The sequence below is a fragment of the Staurois parvus genome, unplaced genomic scaffold (genome assembly GCF_062004578.1).
Source record: "Staurois parvus isolate SC_StPar_1 unplaced genomic scaffold, SC_StPar_1.0 ptg000192l, whole genome shotgun sequence".
In the NCBI taxonomy this organism is placed as follows: Eukaryota; Metazoa; Chordata; class Amphibia; order Anura; family Ranidae; genus Staurois; species Staurois parvus.
The window spans coordinates 2804962-2828019 of record NW_028317988.1 but is presented as its reverse complement, the minus strand read 5'-3'; the positions used below and the strand labels follow the sequence as shown (position 1 = coordinate 2828019).

At 41.1% G+C, this 23058-nt stretch overlaps 1 protein-coding gene across 1 annotated transcript in view; it reads right to left on the bottom strand.

Annotated features, from left to right (window-relative positions):
* The window catches only part of INTS7 (integrator complex subunit 7), a 91863-nt gene that overhangs the window by 39564 nt on the left and 29241 nt on the right, over positions 1 to 23058 (bottom strand). Inside the window, exons 8-17 of the mRNA XM_089677796.1 lie at positions 19431 to 19548; positions 17612 to 17746; positions 14012 to 14109; positions 11935 to 12174; positions 8950 to 9087; positions 7131 to 7337; positions 6846 to 7040; positions 3550 to 3653; positions 1880 to 1948; positions 155 to 287 (exon numbers count right to left, since the gene is read on the bottom strand). Coding sequence (XP_089533922.1) covers positions 155 to 287; positions 1880 to 1948; positions 3550 to 3653; positions 6846 to 7040; positions 7131 to 7337; positions 8950 to 9087; positions 11935 to 12174; positions 14012 to 14109; positions 17612 to 17746; positions 19431 to 19548 — 1437 coding nt within the window. The remainder of the gene's footprint in view (positions 1 to 154; positions 288 to 1879; positions 1949 to 3549; positions 3654 to 6845; positions 7041 to 7130; positions 7338 to 8949; positions 9088 to 11934; positions 12175 to 14011; positions 14110 to 17611; positions 17747 to 19430; positions 19549 to 23058) is intronic.

Genomic DNA, 23058 nt, shown 5'->3' with positions numbered 1-23058 from the left:
GTGGAGTCCATATATTTTTGGCCATATAGGGTTATGTATGAGTGTAAATTGTTTGACCATCATAATATGGCATAGATGAAAGGTATGAGGAGCAGGGCTTAACACCAAATCAGAGTACCTTTAAATAGAAACCTCTCTATCAATGTTTGCTTACCAGATAAGATACTGGAGGGTTTTTCCTTCCCAGAAGCTCAACTTCCTCTAGAACCTGGTTAAAGACAGACACCATTCTACGTTCATACTCGCTGTCCGCTTGTATGGATCCACTGAAACTGCATTCCTGGAAACTGTAAAGTCACAGATAGTCAACCTGTGCAACAAACAACTTTAGAGATGTAATTGATTCGAAATACAGTCTGACAACAGAAAGGAGAACTGAAACAAGTGTATCCACTAGAAGATTTCCCCTCACCTCCTATACTGGTAAAAACAGTAGCTGAAGATTTCTGATCACTTTCTGTCCCTGTGACAATCATTACTATAACAAAGAGGCTGAATCTCCCCAGCAGGTACACAGACTTGTTTGTGTTAGGTTACATTCTGTAGGAGTGCCAATTAAATCTATACCCCTTCTCTGTGCTGATGGTCAAGAGATTTACTAGCTGTAAGCCCAGCTGCTGTACACCAAAACTATAATCTACTTATGGATAATAATGACAGAACAGTTAAAAGCAAAAAGGTGCAGCACTCTACAACAAACAAATATTTTCAGTACCATATACAAAGTTTACCATATCCAGTGCAGTAAATCTCTAATAACCATTTATTGTGTGTGCAATACCTTCAGCTACTCCGTGCAAAAAAAAAATAAAACTTTGTGCAAAAGCAATTTTGTTTTTTAAAGTGCTCATAAAAACTCTAAATTATTATTATTATTAATGTGTCCAAATATAAATCATATGGTCCAACTACAGATTCATACACAAATTGTCCACTCTTCTTGATAGTGCTTCTAAGTAAATGCTTAATGTGCCATACATAAACTTCAGTGCTGGTTATTTTTATGTGCTACTCCACTGCCACACCCCTCCCTTGTGAAGATGCACTCAACTGACTGTATGACCCCCTTAAATGTAATAAAGCCAGCCATAGCTGGATTGACTCTTGGCTGGCTCAACAGGAACTTGCCGAGATTCGATCTATCTATGGGATGGCTAGCTGCACCCAAGTTGATCCATCAATTGACTTGGGTACAACCAGCCTGTCAGATTTTTTACATGTGGTTACTGCCAGAGTGTAACCACTAGCAGCAATCATTGTGTTCTGCTGCACAGAAAGGCTCTCCGCTAGCAGAATACAAGAGCGCTGCAGGAGGGAAGAGCCATTATATTTCAGGTTGCAGGAAAGAATCGAGACATCTATGGCTTGCCTTAGTCTCAATGTGCTTTTTGATATTTGTTCCTATTCCACAGGGCTTCCTCCTTTCCCACCCTGTCCTCTTGTACTAGCATTCAATACCAGCCTCCATCTCCCTTCATTCCACCACAAGAAGCAACTTGGAAAGATCCATACATAGTTTAACAGTTTTTAATTTCAATTGCACGCTTACATTAGATGATGTCACAGTATTTTGCCTTCTAATAATCTCGGTGCTACCAGCCTCATGGTTATTAGAGGTTTAACACACTGGATTTGGTAAACTTTGTATGTTGTACTGATAATATTTGTTTTTTTTGCAGAGTGCTCCACATTTTTGCTTTTACGTTCTGTGGGAGATTTTCCTCCACTTCCCATTTAGTCACTGGGACAGAAAGCTTTGGCAAAAGACACAAAACAACTAACTCCTTTTCCACCCCACCTAGAACTAGGGAAAAATAAAAAAACACCTTTAACTGGCACTCATTTACACACGGAAAAAAGGGAAATGCTTTTGTCCTACCTGCAAGAATCTGGATCCAAGATTAGAGCTTCTATGGTGTGAGATATTAAAAGGCAACTTTGTTGTTGTCTGGCATAAGAGGCGCTAAGGAAAACCAAAAGAATATTCTAATACAGAGCACACTGTGCACATTTTTCTACAGTCACATAAAACAAAAATCAGTAAAAATCTTCTCTTCCTAGTACTTATGGGGGTGAAACATGTTAAAAGGAGACAGAGCAGAGTCTGGTTGGAGTCATTATGCTCGATGTATAATGTAGGTCAATAAAGTTCATTAAAGGGAAAAAAAAAAAAGAAGTTTGGCAACATGCACCTTTTTTTTGGCCTAGTAAGTCTTATTAAACCAATCTACAAGATGTTTTCGCCATCACTTTGGTGTTGTAGAACGTCCTGTCAATAAAGGAAAAAAAAAAACCCCACACACACAGCATCCCAACTTAAATCGATAATATAGGATGGAAGCGTGGTGACCAATACGGCGACGATCTTTGTTTACCCTGTGTGTCATGCCTTATGAGGGTTCATAGCCCTGGATTTTTATGTGAGTGCAGTTTTAATACTTGTCTGTGAAATAAAAATTGGTTACACTATGAGAGGCTCCTCTCTTTATATTTGAGCACATCCCTGAGTTGGATACTGTCTGGAGGACATGCCTGCCAGCCTTGACATACAGAGGACTGAGGATTTGGATTGAGCACTTTTCTGACCGATTGATCAAATTCGTAAAGGTGAGCGTGCACACCTGGTGGTGGTGACACAGCGGAGTACCAAGAGAAGGATCTCCTATCACTTTTATATGATCGAATGTTTACTGGGACTTTTTCACTACCACATTGGACTGTCATTTTGTACTGATCACTGTGTTATTGTTCACCCTGTAAATTTTTTTCATGTAAGAGCACTATACTGATATTTGTTCCCAGGGCTGAGACTAGCAGGTCGGCCGAGTATTTACTTTATTGATCTACGTTTAGGATCTTATTTATTTATATATATTTTTCGGTCTCAACAGTGTTCTTATTTAATTTTACAAACACTAGATTATTGTGTTTACAGCCTTTTGAGTTAGGCCCTGCTGAGTGTTTATTATTTTTAAATTTAAAATGGTTTGTCAGCTTTTTTATTACAATTGAGTTTAGATGGTGGGGGTTATTTAGTATGGTTTTGGCACTTGTTAATCTACACCGCAGCACTCTTCATTTGTTAATATCCCAACTTAAAAATATTTATTTTCAAAGATACCGAATCATGTTATCTATTAACCTACTGTTTTGTAAAGGTTTTATTCATTGAGGTTTTAGTGGATTTCGCAGACAACACACAGAAGCTGCACAGATGCAATAAGCCTGTACATTGAAGATGTGGATCTCTGGACTCTGAGTGGGAAGGGCACTGTTATTCTTCTACACCCCCTACTCCCTATCCAGGGAACTTTTCTTCTAGTTTTGTGTGGACTTAACCTAGTGGAAAAAGCAATGACCATATGGAAAATCTAGTATTGCAGCTTCAATAATTTTTGCAATCCAACTGGTGGCTACATGTCAATTAACTTTACACACTCAATGCACTTTCCAGCTATTTACATAAAGTAATAATTTGGTTATCCATCTGCAATACAATAGGGTAACACATGCAGGACCAAGACTTGTACACAAATGTTTCATGGATACAACTCGATGTTTCTCAAAGTTGCACAATCAGCATCAAAGGAAGACTGATACAGATCACCGTAACGAGTAGCGAGATTCTTGAACTCTTCCATAGACTGCTTCATCTGTAAGACAGACAAAATAGCAACAGAGGTAGGTGTGTGTGTATATAAAATTATTTATTTATATATCATTGACACATCAGGACAGTAGCTCAGTTCAGGAAGTTAGAACTCTAGTAATAAAAGCAGAACTAGATTTTCACTTGTGATAATAATAGGTGGTCCAAGTCTAAAGAAAGCCATAATTACAGGGTTATCAGATGTCCTGGTGTAAACACACACTAGACTACAGTAGTAGCTTAGAATTCAATTTTTGACTAGCTTTAAGAGAAACAATAAAGAGTCATTGGAAGAACACAACAACAAGGATGGTAGATTACCCTGCAAATGAAAAAAAAAAAGAAAAAAAAATCAGGGAGGTTACATGGACAAAAAACGGAATTCCAATTGGTTTGAAAATGTGTTTGAAATGTTACAAATGTTACAAAAACATTTCTGTATTACTAACAGATTAGCAATCCAAGCAGACTACTGCATCCATCAGCTTGTGCTTAACCCTACACGCTGTGGACATAGCACGTACGTTCAAAGAGCTGAAGTAAACGCCTGTACACGTGTGGGAACATTAGCGAACATGCAGTTGCATTTAGAAACGTAGAAAAAAAGAAAAGAAAAAGAAAAAAAAAAAAAAAAAAAAGAAGGGCAGGCATCCATGGAAGTGGCATTTTTCATGCCTGTGTGCATGTGGTCTTAAGGTGTCAGCCATCAGCTAAAAGGTGTGGGGAATCAATAGGACCTCTGTCACGTCTTTAATGCTGTCTAGGTCCTTGTTAGGATAGGAAGTGGAGGAGAATATTCTCTCATTAATCTTCGGCATTGGGAAATCACCAATTTGAGGGTATGCAGGGGCAGAGGACTGAGTTTTTCTACTGTAAATAACAGCCACAAGCACCCAGGACACACTTCATTCCAGGTAATTAGCGTCTCTGATACTGTTAAAAGAAAAAAAAAAATCACCTAAAACTTCAGCTTTAACTAGACCAGTGGTTCTAAACTTCAGTCCTCACGTACTCCCAGCAGGTCTTGTTTTTAGGACTTCCTTCACCTTCCACTGGTGCTTTAATATATCAAAAATGTTAACGGCTTGGTATTCATGAGCGCTATTTTATGTAAGGAAAATTCCAAAAATATGGTCCATTGGGCTACTTGAGCACTGAGGATGGGAACCACTGAACTAGACCCTCGAACTCCATAGTTTTTGTTATATGTTACTGTTCCGACAGATGCAAGTCTTAAAGTGTTACTAAACCCAGGACCCTGCATTCACTATATCTGATCTCCCCGGACCCTGCATTCACTATATCTGGTCGCCCCCCGGACCCTGCATTCACTATATCTGGTCGCCCCCCGGACCCTGCATTCACTATATCTGGTCGCCCCCCGGACCCTGCATTCACTATATCTGGTCGCCCCCCGGACCCTGCATTCACTATATCTGGTCGCCCCCCGGACCCTGCATTCACTATATCTGGTCGCCCCGGACCCTGCATTCACTATATGTGGTCTCCCACAGTACAGACAGCATGGAAATGCAATTATTTTAGTAAATATAAACTGCTAAATGCTCTTTATCATGAGCAGTTGGAGCAGTCTTGTGACTTCTATCAGTGTCCAGCAGAATGCTGGTTAAAGCTTGTAGGAAGAGTTTTCATTCTCCTCTAGGAGGATGCAGAACCCCTGACCCTCTGTCTGGACAGTGTTGATTGGCCCTGTGCTGATCATATGCACTCTCTCAAGAAAAACAAGTGCAGAGTGACTCCAAATCGATTTTCTATCAGGAGATATTTAGGGGACAATGCAAGAAGGTGAAGATCAGAGAAGAGCAGTTCAAACAGCCTTTTTGTACAATGTGGAGGATTAACCCCTTAGGTTCAACAGAGTATAACAAGCATGCTTTACTGCATATACAGACAAATTTTACTGTTGTGGGTTTAGTAACACTAACTAAAAACAAAAATGTAATATATCACAGCTTAGCCATAGATGGCTAAGACATAGTTCATAGATGTACTGGCTGCACTGGTTTCCTTTATTTTTACCGTTCAGTAAACATTTTTTGTCCTAGTGTGACAACGCTTACTCACTGTACTGCATCTATAGGACAGCTGTATTGTCACCCTAGGTTGCTTTCCAGACTTGGACGGCACCTTTACACCTTGCTGGCTCCATTACATAGAGAAATACAAAGACCAATACCCCACACTAGTAAGGGGAGCTTAGTGATCCATCATAAAGTCTTGTAAGAGGCCTACAACAACACATCCCAAGGTTAGGTGTACTACGCTCAACAACAATGCTGTTAGACAACATAAGTCACAAATTTATTAAAATCCATAAAACTCAACATGTTTTGAAAAATACATAACTCCCTCTTCAGAAAATGTTGTTTATCTAATATTATTGTGATCCACCTCCTTACTCTACACCATGTGGCCTCCCATTATCCAACAACATTATTGTTGAGCTTGATGCACCCTGCCTTGGGATGCGTTATTGAAAATCTCTTTGGAAGTCAACTGCAAATTCCTGCTATGCAACCTTGTCAAACCATGACACAATTTGGTGTTTCCTCAGCCACTTTCCAAGGCGAGCTGCATTCACAGATTTCAGTTTTCCTGTTCCCCTATACTCTCAGATGTGCTCTGCCATTTTTTTTTCAGTATCCACTACATGGAAAAGTTTTGTATTTCACCAAATATAGCTGGAAAAATGGATAACAGATTGAGATTTCAATCAGTGCACAGGAATTGACAAGGACACTGGATTCCTGACAGGATCAACAGTTATTTTTTCTGTACTTACAGAAAATGTACTTGGCCTCAAAAAAGAGAAATAATACTGCTACCACAACTAAGGACCAGTAGATCTACTTTAATTGTTGTTTGTGCCCCATTAGAGATACATTATTTACTTCAACTTCCTGTCTCAGTGACTACCATCACCAGACCAAGATGGAAAGAAAATCCTCCACAAAAAGGACACAGATGTCAATAAAAACCAAAATCACCTAATAAATAACCAAGCTAAGGATCCCAAATGTGGTGAGCAGATGCTCCTGCCCTGTGCTGGAGTTTCTTCTCACAGGATCCTCAGCTTTCATGGGTGCTCTAAAAGACCTTACATTTTTGTTCCACTGTAATATACTTCTGTACAATAAATATTAGATATTAGTCCCCGCATGTGCTTTTACAATACCTGGGTAGAAATGCGCCCACAGCGCTGCAGATCATTGCCAGAAGCCATGGCGATCGTGGAGGCGATGGCTGGAGGAGGGCTTGTCTTCAGACTGTTACATGTGCAGATGAGTTGGAAGAAAGCTTGAAGAAGATCTATACGTAGCTTCACAAAGTCACATTGGAAGCTTAGAGGGCTCATGGGTGTACTGGCAGCCTGCAGGGAACAAGTCACATAAAATACTGTCTAGGATAAAGCACCAAAACATATCTGTACTATCACACGCTAGTAATCACTGCTACTCACTGTAAGGGAGGCAATCCCTTTATGGTAGGATTTCAAGGAGTCCGCAATGGATGAGAGGGCGGAGCCAATGTCATCTTCTTGCAGCTGAGTCAGGCACTGCTCAGCCATGGAGAATTCCTTCAGACTGTTCAACCAGAAATAGAAGTGCTCAGAGGCGACCTGTGTGAGCAGGCTCTGATACAGCTCCCGAGCCATATCATGGTTCCCCTGCACCATAAACAAACTTTATTTAAAAAAATTATATATATATATCATGGCAGGAGATTTATTAAACAGAATCTGCTGCAGCTGTGCATAATAGTAACCAATCAGCTTGTAACTTCAACTTGTATAATCAAGCTTTGATGATAAAACCTAGAAGCTGATTGGTTACTATGCACAGCTGCACCAGAATCTGTGTGCAGCAGTTTTAGTAAAATCTCCCCCCATGGTGTATGGATTTTTCCATTATGGATATCCCCTTCTTCAGGCAGAGCTCTCTCTAAACATTTGAAAGCTGTGGTGTAACACAATTTTCATATCAGAGCAGCTTATCTCAATGCTGTGTTTTCATTGACTGTGATAAAACACCACAGAGAGGAGTTTGCAAGTATGTTAACTAAACCAGGGCTTGAAAAAGCCACTCGCCCGCTCGCCAAATGCGAGGAGAAATTCTTTAGCGGTGAGCACAGATGATGGAGCGGCTGCGCTCCAAGCCTCATTGCAACGGTTTCCAACTTCCAGTTTCTTCGGCACCGCCGCTGAGGGGACAGGTGCAGGAGAGGTCCACTCTCCTCCACTGAGAGGAGACACCCTCTCCACCGCCACGGGGGACTCAAGGTAAGTACTGTATACATGTCATATCACTATAATTGAGTTCAGGGAAGCTGGGATATACATTACTCAGTAATGTATATCCCAGCTCCCCTGTACTCCATTATAGTGATATGCCATCTATACAGTATGTATATCCCAGCTCCCCTGTACTCCATTATAGTGATATGCCATCTATACAGTATGTATATCCCCCTCCCCTGTACTCCATTATAGTGATATGACATGTATACAGTATGTATATCCCCCTCCCCTGTACTCCATTATAGTGATATGACATGTATACAGTATGTATATCCCCCCTCCCCTGTACTCCATTATAGTGATATGCCATCTATACAGTATGTATATCCCCCTCCCCAGTACTCCATTATAGTGATATGCCATTTATACAGTATGTATATCCCCCTCCCCTGTACTCCATTATAGTGATATGACATGTATACAGTATGTATATCCCCCCTCCCCTGTACTCCATTATAGTGATATGCCATCTATACAGTATGTATATCCCCCTCCCCAGTACTCCATTATAGTGATATGCCATTTATACAGTATGTATATCCCCCTCCCCTGTACTCCATTATAGTGATATGACATGTATACAGTAATCATTACTGTATACATGTCATATCACTATAATGGAGTACAGGGGAGGTGGGATATACAGTTTTATATTTTGGACTGTTTATTCTAAAGAAAAATGTAATTTCATAAATGTTAAGGGAGCGTGGTTGGGGGCAGGGCTGGGGGCAGTGCTGGGGGTGGGGTTGGGGGCGGACCTGGGCAAGATTGGTTGGGGCAACTGGTGGAGAGTAAGGTTTATGCCTGGCTAGTACATCTAGACTCAAAATTTTAAGCCCTGAACCAAACCATTACAATTGTTGTGACTTGTGACCATTTCAAGAAAGGACTTTGCTGGAAGCACAAACTTTTGCATGGAGGTGAAATAGCTACAGTCAGTCCTATTTTAAATTATGAAACTGCAGAGAGACTTGAGTATTACCATTCGGGAGGCTTGTCTGGCAATCCTATACACAGTCCAGCCATTGGACACATTCTCTAGCTGCTGTTTGATTACAGTTTTGACATCTGGAGACAGAGCTTTCTGACTTGCTACGAAAATAACAGTGGCAAGGGCAACCTGAAGAAAAAAAAGCCAAAAATAAATACAAGACATACTTTTAACAAGAAAAACAAACCATGTATAGGTAAAAAAAAAAAATAAACAAACAAAATAACAAGAAGGTAAAATGATAAAAAAATGTGGAGAAGAATGCACAAAGAAAGTGATACTAAACCCAGGACCCTGCATTCACTATATCTGGTGTCCTACTGTATACAGAACATGGACATGCAATTACTTTAGTAAATATAAACGGATAAATACCTTTTTTCATTGGCAGTATATAGAAGTCTTGTGAATTCTATCAATGTTAAGCACTGGTTAAAACTTGTAGGAGTTTTCATTCTGCCCCAACTGTCCCATGAGGCTGCATATCCTCTGACCCTCTGGACAGTGCTGGTTGGCCCTGTGCTGATCACATGCATCCAGCCAAAGAAAACTCTCTAGCAATACACTGAGCAACTGAGCATGTGTACAGTGACTCCTACAGCTCTACTCTATCAGCAGATGGATTGGGGACAGTAGAAGGAGAGGATCAGAGAAAACAGGATCAAACAGCCTTTTTAAACAATCCAGAGGATTAACCCCTTAGGTTCCACAGTAAGCATAACAAGCATGCTATACTGCATATAAAGACTGATTCTCCTGTTGTGGGTTTAGTAACACTTATTTTTTGTAAAAAGGTGAACTTATCTTGTAAAAAATTGTTTGCGGGTAATAAAATGTGCATTTATTATTTTTTGTTTCTCGAGCCACTAAAGCATTGCACCAGTGATCAGCAGATCACTGGTGCCTTGCAGGTCTCCTGCAGACCTGTCAGTACATCTGCTTGTGGTCTGGGATGTACGGGCAAGCAGATATACTGATAGGAAGAATCAAGGAACTACCACAGCGCTCCACAGTGCCGTGGTGGTTTATTGAAAACTACAAGCCAATAGTTGCACTATTACCTCCATTCCTTACAACAGGAGAGCAATGAATATGCAAACCAAGCTTGTCCAGTAAACACTGAAGTAAACAATGGGCCCACTCTTTCCAACACATCAAGCCAATCATGCAGGAGCAGAGCAAGAAAAGTATGTTTTAGAAGTTTGATTGCTATTCGTGAAAAGCAGTGGGTCTAAGTGTTCCTGGGCTATCAGTTGTACTGCACTGTACAGGATAAAGAATATATTTTTCGGTTTGTTGTTGATGAACAAGCTGCTTGAGATGATGAGAAAGCAATGAAATTTGCTGTTAACTTTTTGCCTCCAAAGCTATGAAGCCTATATACCACTTTGGTTCAGGGATTTATTCAATTGCTCTTTAGGGGGTTGGGAAGAAAAGGTCTTTCCTTACAGCTTAACTCCATGAAGAAAAAAAGTTTCATGTAAATATATTCCTCAATAGCCACAAACAATATAAATGCACTGTGTGCGCACTAAATGCCTTTGTAAACCCCAGAAATTACCTTGTAAAAGTATCAGCAAGATCGCAGTGCTGTATATAGACTGTACAGAGAGCAGAACTGTGAAAAGGGACCAGCAGGCCCACCACTACAGGCTGCCTGCAGAAAACTACAGGAGGGGGCAAATACAAGACCAGTCACTCTGCACTAGAAGAAGGTGCAGCAGTGACCGGTCTTTATTACAGGAAGCTCTTCACAGAGACAGAGCAGTACTTATTCCATGCTGAATTACAGCATGGTATACAGAGAGTAGTACAAGCGCCTAAGTATAAAAGCAACAAGCTGCTATGAGAAGGTACCAATGACCCTAGGAGAAAGCAATGTATATAGAAAGTGCAGCGCTCGATAATAGAAACAATGGAAGAGCAATAAGTCCTTATCTGATCATTAATAAAAAATATGTATATACAAAAAAGTTTAAAAAATAACAAAGGATAGTCCAGCAAGGACTTATTGCTCTTCCATTGTTTCTATTATCGAGCGCTGCACTTTCTATATACATTGAATTACAGCATGGATTGAGGAAATATTATAGTTTAGGAGAAGCATTTGTAAGGACTGAATGTGACTTTCAACAAACGTTCACTGGTACTGAAACAATCAGATAAACGGCCCCAGGCAAAAAGATTAGTTCTGTGAGGCCGCATATTTGTGTGATGTCTGTGCCAAGGGGTTAAAAAGGTGACAACTATAAACTTTACCTAAACATGGGAGGCAGGGTGACTAAAGGCCACATATATAAAGCCGAAGTATCCCCTTAACGTGGCCATACTGCTGTTTTAAAAAAGCAAAGCCCTCCTTCCATTTGCTGTGGAGCCCTGAAACAAGGGAAATTCTAAAAACCACATTTGTAAAGCACATCACAGTGTTTTTTAGATGTGCATTTTATGGCTTTTTTAATCTATCAAAGTCTTGAACCAGTCTTTCCTTCAATTAGGTATTCTCTCTGCAATGTAAATCAAAGAGATTTGTGATACACTCCAAGCACCACATTATGACCTGCATTTTTATGAATGGAACATAAAATGCAGGGTGCAGGATTGAGTACCTTTGTGGAGTAAAGCGCAGAGTGGGCAGTGGTATCCCCGCTCTGCTCTAAAAAGCAGAGTGCTCAGTACTCTTCGCTTGCAGTACTTGTGTCATGTGTGGGGAGTCCCAACCAGGCACTCAACCTGTTAAACAGGATGTACACACTTCCCCATGTCTATTTAGGTGATCTAGTTTCTGCCAAAGCTAAATCAACATTGCTGGTTAACCATATTTGACCAACTTGTTCTCAGAGTGTGTATGAGTGTGACTGTAGAACTGGGGAAGGAATTGCAAGATCCACTGGGATATCAACAAATTGTTTTATACATTCTGTAAAGTTCTACTGAATGTGTTAACATAATGCAAAATAAGAATATTTGATAACTCACCAGAAGCTCTTGTTGTTTGTCAGTTGCTGATCTCCCAATTACTTTGTAGAGCTCCACCAAATCTCCCAGCATGCCGTCCCCCAGCACTGGCAGCTGCATGGCGACAGAGGCCAGGCAATGGCATAGACAGATCCGAGCAGAGTCCTGGGCACTGTGAAGCTGGGTCAGAAGAGACTCCACAACGGACTGGCTCAGGTATGGCCGGCACTTTGCTAGCTTCACCATACAGGACAAAGCAGTCTGAGGGCACAAATGCACAAGTAGTAGTAGTAACCTGCTATTACAACAACTTGCACACATTGATCATTTCATTTTCACTGGGTTAGTTAATAAGAGATGTCAGAGGGAGAAGTTTATAATCAATGTTCTCAGCCAGCAGTTTGAAAGTCATATAGCCCATTTACACCAAGACTATGCAAATACTGACCAAAAGAATCCAAGCCTGTGCATAATGAACTTCAGGGGGCTCAGAGGTTGTCTCTGAAGAAGTCAAGATACGACGCAAAATGTTTGTTGTAGCACCCAACAGTGCTTTCTTTGCAAGCCCAGCTTATATTTTTTGAAGATTACAATAAAGTGTATGTCTGGTAAAACTAACAAACTAAAAATATGCAGTACATTCCTGCAAAACGAGTATACATTTAAACCTTTAAAAACACTGCAAGTACAGAAAAATAGCTGAGGATCTGTCAGAAAAGCAGTGTGTGCCTAACCTCCCACTTAGGCTGACAACACAGTGCCTCTGTTACGCTGAAGTCTCATGTTGCCCTGTCAGCCCAGCCTGCTAGACTACAGAACCCCACCTAATCCCTCTCTCCATCCCTCTGCACTTGTATACACTGATTTCTTTGCCAGCAAAACAATGCCAAAGCCTTGACTCCGAAGAGCCTGTCCAAACATCTGTTTAGAAAAAAGGCTCTTGGAAGATTTAATTCTGGGGGAAGTATGCATATGCCATTATGAACGGAATTCCAGCAGCTGCTATTTCAAGAATTTTAAAAGCCTGATGATGATGCCACGGGGAGAAATAAAAGCTGTTTCTACCTACACGAACAAGGTAAAAGCAAAGAACTAAATAATGCTGGGACATGCTCTAGAGCAGCCTGGGGTGCCTTGGGGTTTCTTCAGGGGTGCCTTGGCAAAATGTCTAAAAATTGCCCAAAAATTGCATACAAGCCAGTGGGTGGGACAAGTCTACCTTTTAGCTACACAAAGCCATAGGTTTTCATTGTGCACCATTACGACCTTATAGCCGCCAGCATCCTGACAACCAATGACATCAGTTAAGGAGGATGTCAGCTGCCTGTATCAGTGCTGGGGTCACATTAGCCGAATGATGGAGAAGAGAAACATTGGATTACTAGTCAGTACCAGTGTGCAAGAGTGTATTTGCTTTGGAAGAATAAATCACCTCTAATGTTGTGTGCCCTACATGTGTGGATGTTGCTGTGTTATATACAACTATGAGAATAGTCTTTCACATTTAAGAATGGGGTGCCTCAAGACTGTCCATAATTTTAAAGGGTACCTGGACTGGAAAGGTTGAGAAACACTGATCTAGAGCACATGTCTAACATGAGGCCTACGAATCTGGCTCACCAGGTCATTTCACGTGGCCCTCGGACACCTCTGCTGCAGCTGCGTCACCCTCTCAACTCCGCTCCCACCTTGCCTCAGCAGTTGGCAGCAGAAAGGAGGACAGAACTCTGTCAGATTCTGTGCTTCTCAGTGCAGACACAGAGAAGCTCATCCCTGCATCCTCAAACACCCCTCCCCCATCTCAGCAGTCTGAAGACAGACCTCCTACAGATCCTGCCCCTCTCTGTGCAGCCTGCAGCAACACCTCCTCTCTGCCTCCCCTGGTCCCATCATCCAACTATTGAATTCATACCAAGGAAAGCTGTGTCTTTTTTTTTTTTTTTTTAAATACAAAACCCAGCATGCATTACAAAACAGAGGGTCATGTGTAAACTCTGTAATAAATGTTTATTTATAAAATAAAGATATTCTGCATGAATAAACAACGGACTTAAAACCATTATAGTTTCCCTATAAAATAAAAGTGGACATCACATACCTTTAGTGTGTGCTGAGCACCTGCGCTGTTATCCTGACTGCACAGAACAAGCAGAGATTCCAGACCATACATAGCATCCTTCTCCAGAGACAGCTGATCTGGTTTATGAAGAGAAAATAAAGAACACGTCAACGTTTTTTTCTGATATGATCATTACATCATAAAACGTATAGCTCAACTAGAGACAAAACATTTTGTGTTTGAGAAATGTTAGGAAACCGAGTAGCAAAGAGCCAAGTACTTGTCCGAAAAATCAAGTAGCAAAAGAGTTTCCTAAATTTCCATAAAAACCAACATTTCTGAGACATACAGGCCCTCTTTGCCATGTGCCATCCACACCTGCTTTGCTGTAACCATTGGTAACTGACTCCACTCTTCTCTGAAACACTGGGATACTTTGCATGGCTGAAATCCACATTAACCTTGCTAAGACTTTTCAAACTGCTGTTTATACTGGTTTGTATTGAGTTACACTTACTTTTCATGGTGCTTTGACCAAGATCAAACACCTATCCTTATATTGCTGTCTCCATCCTGCTTTGCAATCTGTTTAGGGCAGCAAACTTCCACGTTCACCATGTGTCTGTTTTATTAGCTTTTAAATTTATCAAAATTGCTTAACCTCCCCCAATACTATGTCAGTATTGATTTAGTTCAACTGTTAGGACGGCTTGCGAGGTCAGGCTTGCCACTTTCTGTGCAAAGTGCCAGTTTTTTGCTTTCAACATGGCACTTTTACAAAAGCAAGTACAAGCAGTAGTGCTCTAGGCCAAGTTGTCTAGAAGTTCCCTTTTATCTTTTCTCTCTCCCTCAGCCGCTTTCTTCTCCTCTCCCTACCCTCCAACATGCCCATACCAATCTCCTTCTTTGCAATAAAGCTCTCTCTCCTCAATTTCTTTACACCCAAGATCGATCTCTCAACTGCTCAACTGGCTCCCTCAATCTCCTTGCGTATCACAAATTTACTGAGCGACATATCCATATGGATGTCACACCACTTCCTCAAACTTTCTAAAACTGAGCTTGTAATATTTCCTCCTCCTGGATCCCCTCCCTATGACTTTACCATTGAAATCAACGGCACAACCACTGGTCTCTTCCCACATGCTAGGGTGCTAGGTGTAATCCTAGACTCTGACCTCTCCCTCAGTCCCCACACCCAATCACTAGCTAAATCTTGTCGCCTCAACCTCAACAACATTTTCAGAATTCACCCCATCCTAACTAACACCACAAAACAACTTATTCACTCTTCGGTTATTTCCCGCCTTGACTACTGCAACTCTCTCCTTACTGGCCTACCTCTACACAGGCTATCCCCCCCTTCAGTCTATTATGAATGCTGCTGCTAGACTAATACACCTTACTAACCGATCCGTGACTGCTGCCCCTCTCTGCCAATCTCTTCACTGGCTTCCACTAGCTATAAACTTCAAAATACTAACCACAACATACAAGGCCATCCACAACATCGCCCCCAGCTACATCACCAACCTCATCTGCAGATGTCGCCCAAGCCGTCCTCTCTCATCTCTTTCCAAGACCTCCTGCTCTCCAGTTCCCTTGTTACCTCCTCCCACGCGTGCCTCCAGGACTTCTCCAGAGCCTCTCCAATCCTCTGGAACTCCCTGCCCCAGTATGTCCGGTTAGCTCATACCCTGTCCGCCTATAGAAAATCCTTGAAAACTCATTTATTCAGGAAAGCCTACCCCTCCCTCCACCTAAGAACTGTACTTGAGTCACCTCCATCAGATCATCCCCTGTAGCTATTACCTTTTGTACCACCTCCCCCTTCCTTTAGATTGTAAGCTCCATGAGCAGGGCCCTCCAATTCCTTCTGTACTGAATTGTATTGTAATTCTTCTGTCCCCTTTATATTGTAAAGCACTGCATAAACTGTTGATGCTATATACATTTTGTTTAATAATAATGGCGATGAGACACAGTAACAACCACATAATGTGAACCACAAGAGTGTGTGTATAATATATCTATCTCGAGACCATTCCATCTGCTCATAAACCCATATGCTGGCTTCAGGGTTCCAAACACAATGCCAAGGAAGCAACACTTGCCCAAAAACAGAGCATATTAAAGTGATGGGCTTTCTCGGACTTTGGATTGTTACAGTGTGTCCGTGGGCCATGAACCCTCCATCATGACAAACAATGGACAACATTGTGGTACAGACTAGAGTGTGTGTAGGTTTTTATTTTGTTTGTTTTTTTTTTTTTTTTTTTTAGAGACTGTGTCCTCTCTTGGGATATGATCTTTCAATTTCTATATAGTTACCAAAACAAAAAAAAAATTCAAAAGGTTCTCTGGTGTGGACACAGCAGGAAATTCTTACAAAGGATCTCTATCGGAACCCCAAACAGATTTTGTTTAATGGTTTAACCGCTTAAGGACTGACCTACAGTAGATATACTGCTACAGGGCGACACCTGTGCGCAGAATCACATATATATATATATATATATATATATATATATATATATATATATATATATATATATACACGTGATTTTGCAGTCCGGGTAGAGAACGCGTGTACAATTCGGTACAAGAGGAATCAGAGAGCCCGGCTCGTTAAAGCTTACAATCTAAGAGGGAAGGTTGAGTGATACAAAGTGTAATAGCTGTTGGGAGATGAGCTGATGGAGAAAGTAAAAACACAGTTTATTAGTTAGAAGCAGGATAGGCTTCTTTAAAGAGAAGGGTTTTCAGGGATCGTCTAAAGATGGATAGGTCAGGAGATAGTCGGACAGATTGAGGTAGAGAGTTCTATAGGATGAGAGAAGCTCGGGAGAAGTCCTGGAGGCAAGCATGGGAGGAGGTGACACGGGAACTACAGAGCAGAAGGTCTTGGAGGACCAAAGAGAGGTTTGGTTGAGATTTTGAGCAGAGGTTGGTGATGTAGCTGGGGGGCAGAGTTGTTGATGTCTTTTTAGGTTGTTAGTATTTTGAATTTTAGTTTGTTTTCTTTAAAAATCAGCCTCGGCCCAAGTACAAAAGCCTGATAAAAGGATCATCAGGAAGATGAAAAGATCAGGAAGATAGCCTACATATTCAACAAACACATCTAGTCGCAGCTATCAATAAATGTTATCAAAAGCCATTCTAGGAAAGATTTTTGAAACAGTAATGCTGCATCCCAGGCAAAGGGCTAAATACACAGACAAAATACATATATTAGAACAGTTTTATCTGCCAAAGATTTGTATTTGTCTATCCAGCTCTGAGATTTACACAGCTCTGTCCTGTCTGGCAGGATAAGATACCAGACGTTCCTGCAGTCTATTAACACTCATAAGTTTCCTCCGCACCCAAACTTTGCAATTGGACAGTTAAAAAAAAATGCAGCACACAGATCAGCGTATCTCTGTCAATCTGCTCTCCCCTCATATTAGCATGCTCCCTGCAATGCATCAAACCTGATCGGCACCTTGTGATGCTTCTCCCCCATCTCTGAGCTCTGCTGCAACAGGACAGCTTAAAACACAGTCTATGATTACATACATTAACATTTTCACACATATAGTATGTAAAAGCTTAAAAAACAATACTATAGGTTCATTTTAAACAAAGTTGTAATCTTACCTATATCTTGACAAGATGAAACAATATTGGTGAGAATGGTCACTCCATGTGCAGCAATGCTGCGGTTACTGTGGTAACTGCACTCCTGTGCCAACTTTATCAGATCAATGTACCTGGCGGTACCAGATGTGGCCCCTAGAAGAGATGAAATTATTGGCTAAGGTAATTATTAGCCAGGAACATCCATCACATGTATGTAACTACATTTCATTTGCTGGGCTGGTATTGTAGGTTGTCCATTCATCTGTAAAAACTTAAAGGCTAGCATAGTCCATAGCAAGATATAACAATCTTGTTTTATCAACCTTTTTTGATAAGGAGGAACTCTTTAAATCACTTTCTGCTAATAAATACTTTATCAGAATGATAGTCATTGGGAAGAAGGCACCCGATGGCTTTGGGGAGAATGCTGCCCTTATGAATAGATAAAATGATCAATGATGTCATGGTTACTTATCTGAGAGGCAGAAATTGCTCATTGCTCAAGGAACCCCGTTAGCGACCTCTGAACCCCAGAGTTACATGGAACCCTGGTTGAGAAAGGCTGGTGTACAGCGTCACACAGTAACAAGTGAGGCACTAGATGTGTGTAATCAGGCAATGCAGGATTACCTATACAGCTATATGATTTTCATACACAAGGGAAAATATCTCTTCATGAAGAGAGGGAAACATACCTTCCATGTCTTATGGCATCCATTTACAGCAAAGTAAGGGGATTTCAGAAATGAAGGTGCACAATAACGGTCACAATCACTAAATACATTTATATGATTATTAAGCAAAAAAAAAAGAAGACAAATTATCAGCACTATTGAGTCTCTGGTTGTTTTTTTTACAAAATCATAATTCTCAGGGCATAAGGGGGGGCTATTCACAGACCAGTTCTGTGTTAAGTGTTAATTGTTTTCATATTATTTATAACTTAGTGAAAAAGAATAAATGGGCCTGCTCCGAATGGAGCAGTGAGGAGTGGGGGATAGCGCCTCATATCCCCTCAGATCTTGATATATCTTGTCCTGGCATCAAAGTCAGATCACTTACCTGTAAACACTGTGCAAGATCCTGGGGAAATCTTCACTGCACAGATGCCCATCATCTTCCAGCCTTTGAACTTCCAATGCTGCAAAACTTAACAGCTTTGGGTCTTCAGGCAGGACATCGGTACTGATGGTGCAGTGGGGACAGCTCCCCACCTTCCTCCCCTTCCAGTGAAAACATCTTTACAATGATTTGCTTGCAACAAGATCTGTAAATAGGGAGAGTCTGGTAAGTCACAGGATTTTCTCCGCCATTGACAGAACGTGTTACAAGTAGTGTAATCAATGAAATCATTTCTCAAAGTTGTTAAACAGTGCATCACCAGAAGTTCAAAAACAGGAAGAGGACAGGCACTCTCACAGTGCAGATTTTCTCCAGGATCCAGCTGCCTGCACAATGTGGTACATACTTCATCAGAAGTAAGATGTGACTAAAACTGTAAATAATTTCTTTTAAAATTTTGCTAAAAACCTAATCACACATACAGAACATAGGTGCTGCAACCCTCATAGCATATTCCAAAGGGAGTATGTATCTCACCATGCAACTCCTGCGGTTTCCATCCCCTGAACCAGTAAAATCATATAGGATCTGCAACAAGATGAAGATTCACCTTGTTGTTGATCCTATATGATTTGATTAGCTAAACTGAAGCTTTAATAATCATCTTTCACTTTATATATGTTGTCCCATTATTATTTGTACTCCTCCTGTGCACACCCCAGAAACTGCAATATCATCATTATACAGTCTTGTAATCTTGATGAGAAGATTGTACCTTGTGTTGTGTTCAAGTATTGCTTAATGCAAATGCTCCCAGACAGAGTAGACAGAACGGAGACCATGCCCAGCTTCAGACTGTCATATGGGGTTTGCAGAGCACACTCACACAGGACCTGGGGGAAAAAAAACAAAACAAAACAAAAAACACCACATTAATTTGCTCATCTGCTGCAAGTTGTATAAGGAAATGATGGGCGCAAGGCGGTTATCTCGTTCTGGGAGGAAGTCATATGACGCCCTACCACTGGGGGGCGCGCAGCGCGGCGATTGGTAGTGTGCTGTGTCCCTGGGACACAGCGTATCAGCGGAAAGAGCCTGTCATGTCGGTTCCGTCATGTGATCAGCTGTGTCCAATCACAACTGATCACATGTAAATAAGGAAATGCAGGTTATCAGAATTTCTCTCTTCAAGAGCTGTCACGCTGACAGCTCATGAGGAGAGGAGAGCTGGTAATTGGCATTCCTCAGAGGGGACATCTACGCTGATCATCAGGGCAATGATGATCAGTTCTCTGATGATCAGTGTAGACCAATCAGTGCCACCTGTCAATGTACATAAATGCCACCTGTCATTTCCCATCAATGCCATCTGTCAGTGCCCATCAGTGCACATCAATGCCACATATCAGTGCCCATCTGAGCTGCCTTTCAGTGCCAACTATCAAGGCCGCCTATGCGTGCTGCCAATCAGTGCCACCTAACAGTCCCCATCAGTGATGCCTGTGAATGCCAACCAGTGATGCCTGTCAATGCCCCCTACCAGTGCCTCCTCATCAGTGCAGCCTATCATTGCCGCCTCATTCGCGCACATCAGTGAAGGAGAAAAATTACTAATTTACAAAATTTTATAACAGAAACTAAGAAAAAAAAAACTTTTTTTCCCCCAAAATTTTCAGTTGTTTTTGGTTTATCAAAATAAAAAAACCAGTGGCGATTAAATACCAAAAAAAAAAAAAAGACAAAAATTTCATATGGGTACAGTGTTGCATGACCGCGCAATTGTCAAAGTGCAACAGCGCTGAGAGCTGAAAATTGGCCTGGGCAGGAAGGGGGTGAAAGTGGCCGGTAGGCAAGTGGTTCAATTATTATTTTTTTTTCTCATTAACCTACACTCAGTACCCCATAATGACAAAGTGAAAACAGAATAGTGTAGCTCAGGTTCCTCCCATTTCTCTTGATAGTTGCTGAGATGTTTCTACACCTTGACTGGAGTCCACCTGTGGTAAATTAAATTGATTGGACATGAGTTGGAAAGGCAAATACCTCTCTCTAAAAGGCCTCAGAGTTGACAGTGCATACTGTATCAGAACAAAAGCCATGAGGTCAAGGGATTGCCTGCAGAGCTCAGGCACAGGATTATTGCAAGGCACAGATCTGGGGACAGCTATAAAAAATATTTCTGCTGCACTGAAGGTCCTCAAGAGCACAGTGGCCTCCACAATTCTCAAATGGAAGACGTTTGGCACAACAGGACTCTTCCAAGAGCAGGTTGCCCTGCCAAACTGAGCAATCGGGGGAGAAAGGCTTTAGTAAGAGAGGTGACAAAGAACCCAATGGTCATTCTGACTGAGATACAGAGATCCTTTGTGGAGATGATACAAAGTTCCAGGACAACTGTCACTGCAGCCCTCCACCAATCGGGGCTTTATGGCAGAATGGCTAGATGGAAGCCTCTCCACAATGCAAGACAAATAAAAGCCCACTGGGCGTTTTCAAAAAAGGACCTGAAAGACTGTGAGGAACAAGATTTTCTGGCCTGATGAAACCAAGATTGAACTGTTTGTAGGAAACCAGACCCTGCTCATCACCTGCCCAATACCTTCCCGAAAGTGAATAATGGTGGTGGCAGCATCATGCTGTGGGGGTGTGTTTTAGAGTAGGGACTGGGAGATTGGTCAGAGTTGAGGGAAAGCTGAAAAGGAGTAAAGTGCAGAGATATCTTCAATGAATACCTGTTCCACAGTGTTCAGGATTGAAGGCTCACTTTCCAGCATGACAAGGATCCTAAGCACACGGCCAACACAGAAGTGGCTTAGATACAAATCAGTGAATATCCCAGAGTGGCCCAACCAGAGCCCTGACTTTAACCCTAATGAACATCTCTAGAGAGACCTGAACATGGCTGTCACCAACAGTCCCCATCCAACCTGACTGAGCTTGAAAGGATTTGTAAAGAAGGGCAGAAAATCCCCCATGCCAGGTGTGTCAAGCTTGTTGCATCACACCCAAAAATACTCGAGGCTGTAATTGCTGCCAAAAGGTGCTTAAAGTAATGTGTAAAAGGGTCTGAATATTGAAGTACATGTAATATTTAAATTTTTTTTCTTAATAATAAGTTCAGACATTTCTAAAATTCTGTTCTTACTCTGTCATTATGGGGTACCGAGTGTAGACTAATGAGAAATAAAAAAAAAAAAAATTTAAACAAATGTAGTATCAGGTAGCAACATAACAAAACTGAAAAAAGTGATGGGGGTCTGAATACTTTAGGAATGTAGTGAGTGTGTGAGATATAGATATATATATATAATTAATTTTTTTTTTTTTTAATATTACACACTTTTTTTTTATTGCTTAGCTGTGCCAAGAGCGATCAGGCTCCACCTGGTGGTCCTTTTTGGGTACTGTGCACACATCTAAGTTTTCATGTTAAAGTCCTTTTCAATGTAGGATAATGGCTTGTTATTTTACTTTAATTTTTTTTAAATGTTTTAACTTTTCTATTAATGTGGTCACTTTTAAACTTTGCTGGCAGCAGATAAATCTGTATAGTTTATTGTACTCTATCTTGGTTGCGATCCCAAGCAGCAACTAAATGAACACCTTGTATACTGGTTTTTATTATTCTTCATTATATTTGCATTCTTACACTCAATTATTCATTACTAGAATATTCCTATTTTAGCAGATATTTGTTGTTGCGTTTCATGTAACTTCTCAGTATTAAGCCACATCCAGTAGTAGTTCCTTTATCACCTTTTTGTCTTTTTTCAGCCGGACTAACTATGTAACCTTGTGAATGCTGGGAAATGTAGTCCAGGTTAAATACTAAAAGCCCCCTTCACAATAGGTTCTACAGGCTTGAGAAAGGAGCTTAGGTGGCTGTGAAACATGTAGCCCCACCCCTTTTGTGGTGCAGCAACAACTGATGTTACTTCCGGTTTGGTCCTGCGCTCCACTGAGATTCTGGGCTTCTTAGTCCCTGGTTTTCAGCTGGAAAGCAACAGTGAGACTCCCTAACCCATCACATGTGGCTCTTTGGAACCTATGCTGTCCACAGGGATCCTGCGAACAGCATTGTGTGTTTTGGTGCTTACAAAAGGCAGTGAAGAAAAAAAATATTCTTTACACTGGTTTCCATTATTTAAACTATTCTGTTCATTTTTTCAATGCCATCTTACTTTTCTTGTACTGCCCCATCCCTTTTCTCTCATTTTTTTTTTTATCTTCTTTAATTGGATATAGCTGAGAAAAATATGATTTTTCTTCACATGACGCTTTAAGAGTGCGCCATACAGGGTAACAAAGCATATCTTCATACTGGTCAAGCTGCATGGTTACAAGTACAAAAATGCATTAAACAATATTTCTGACAATAAGGGACAATTTCACACTGTGTGCAG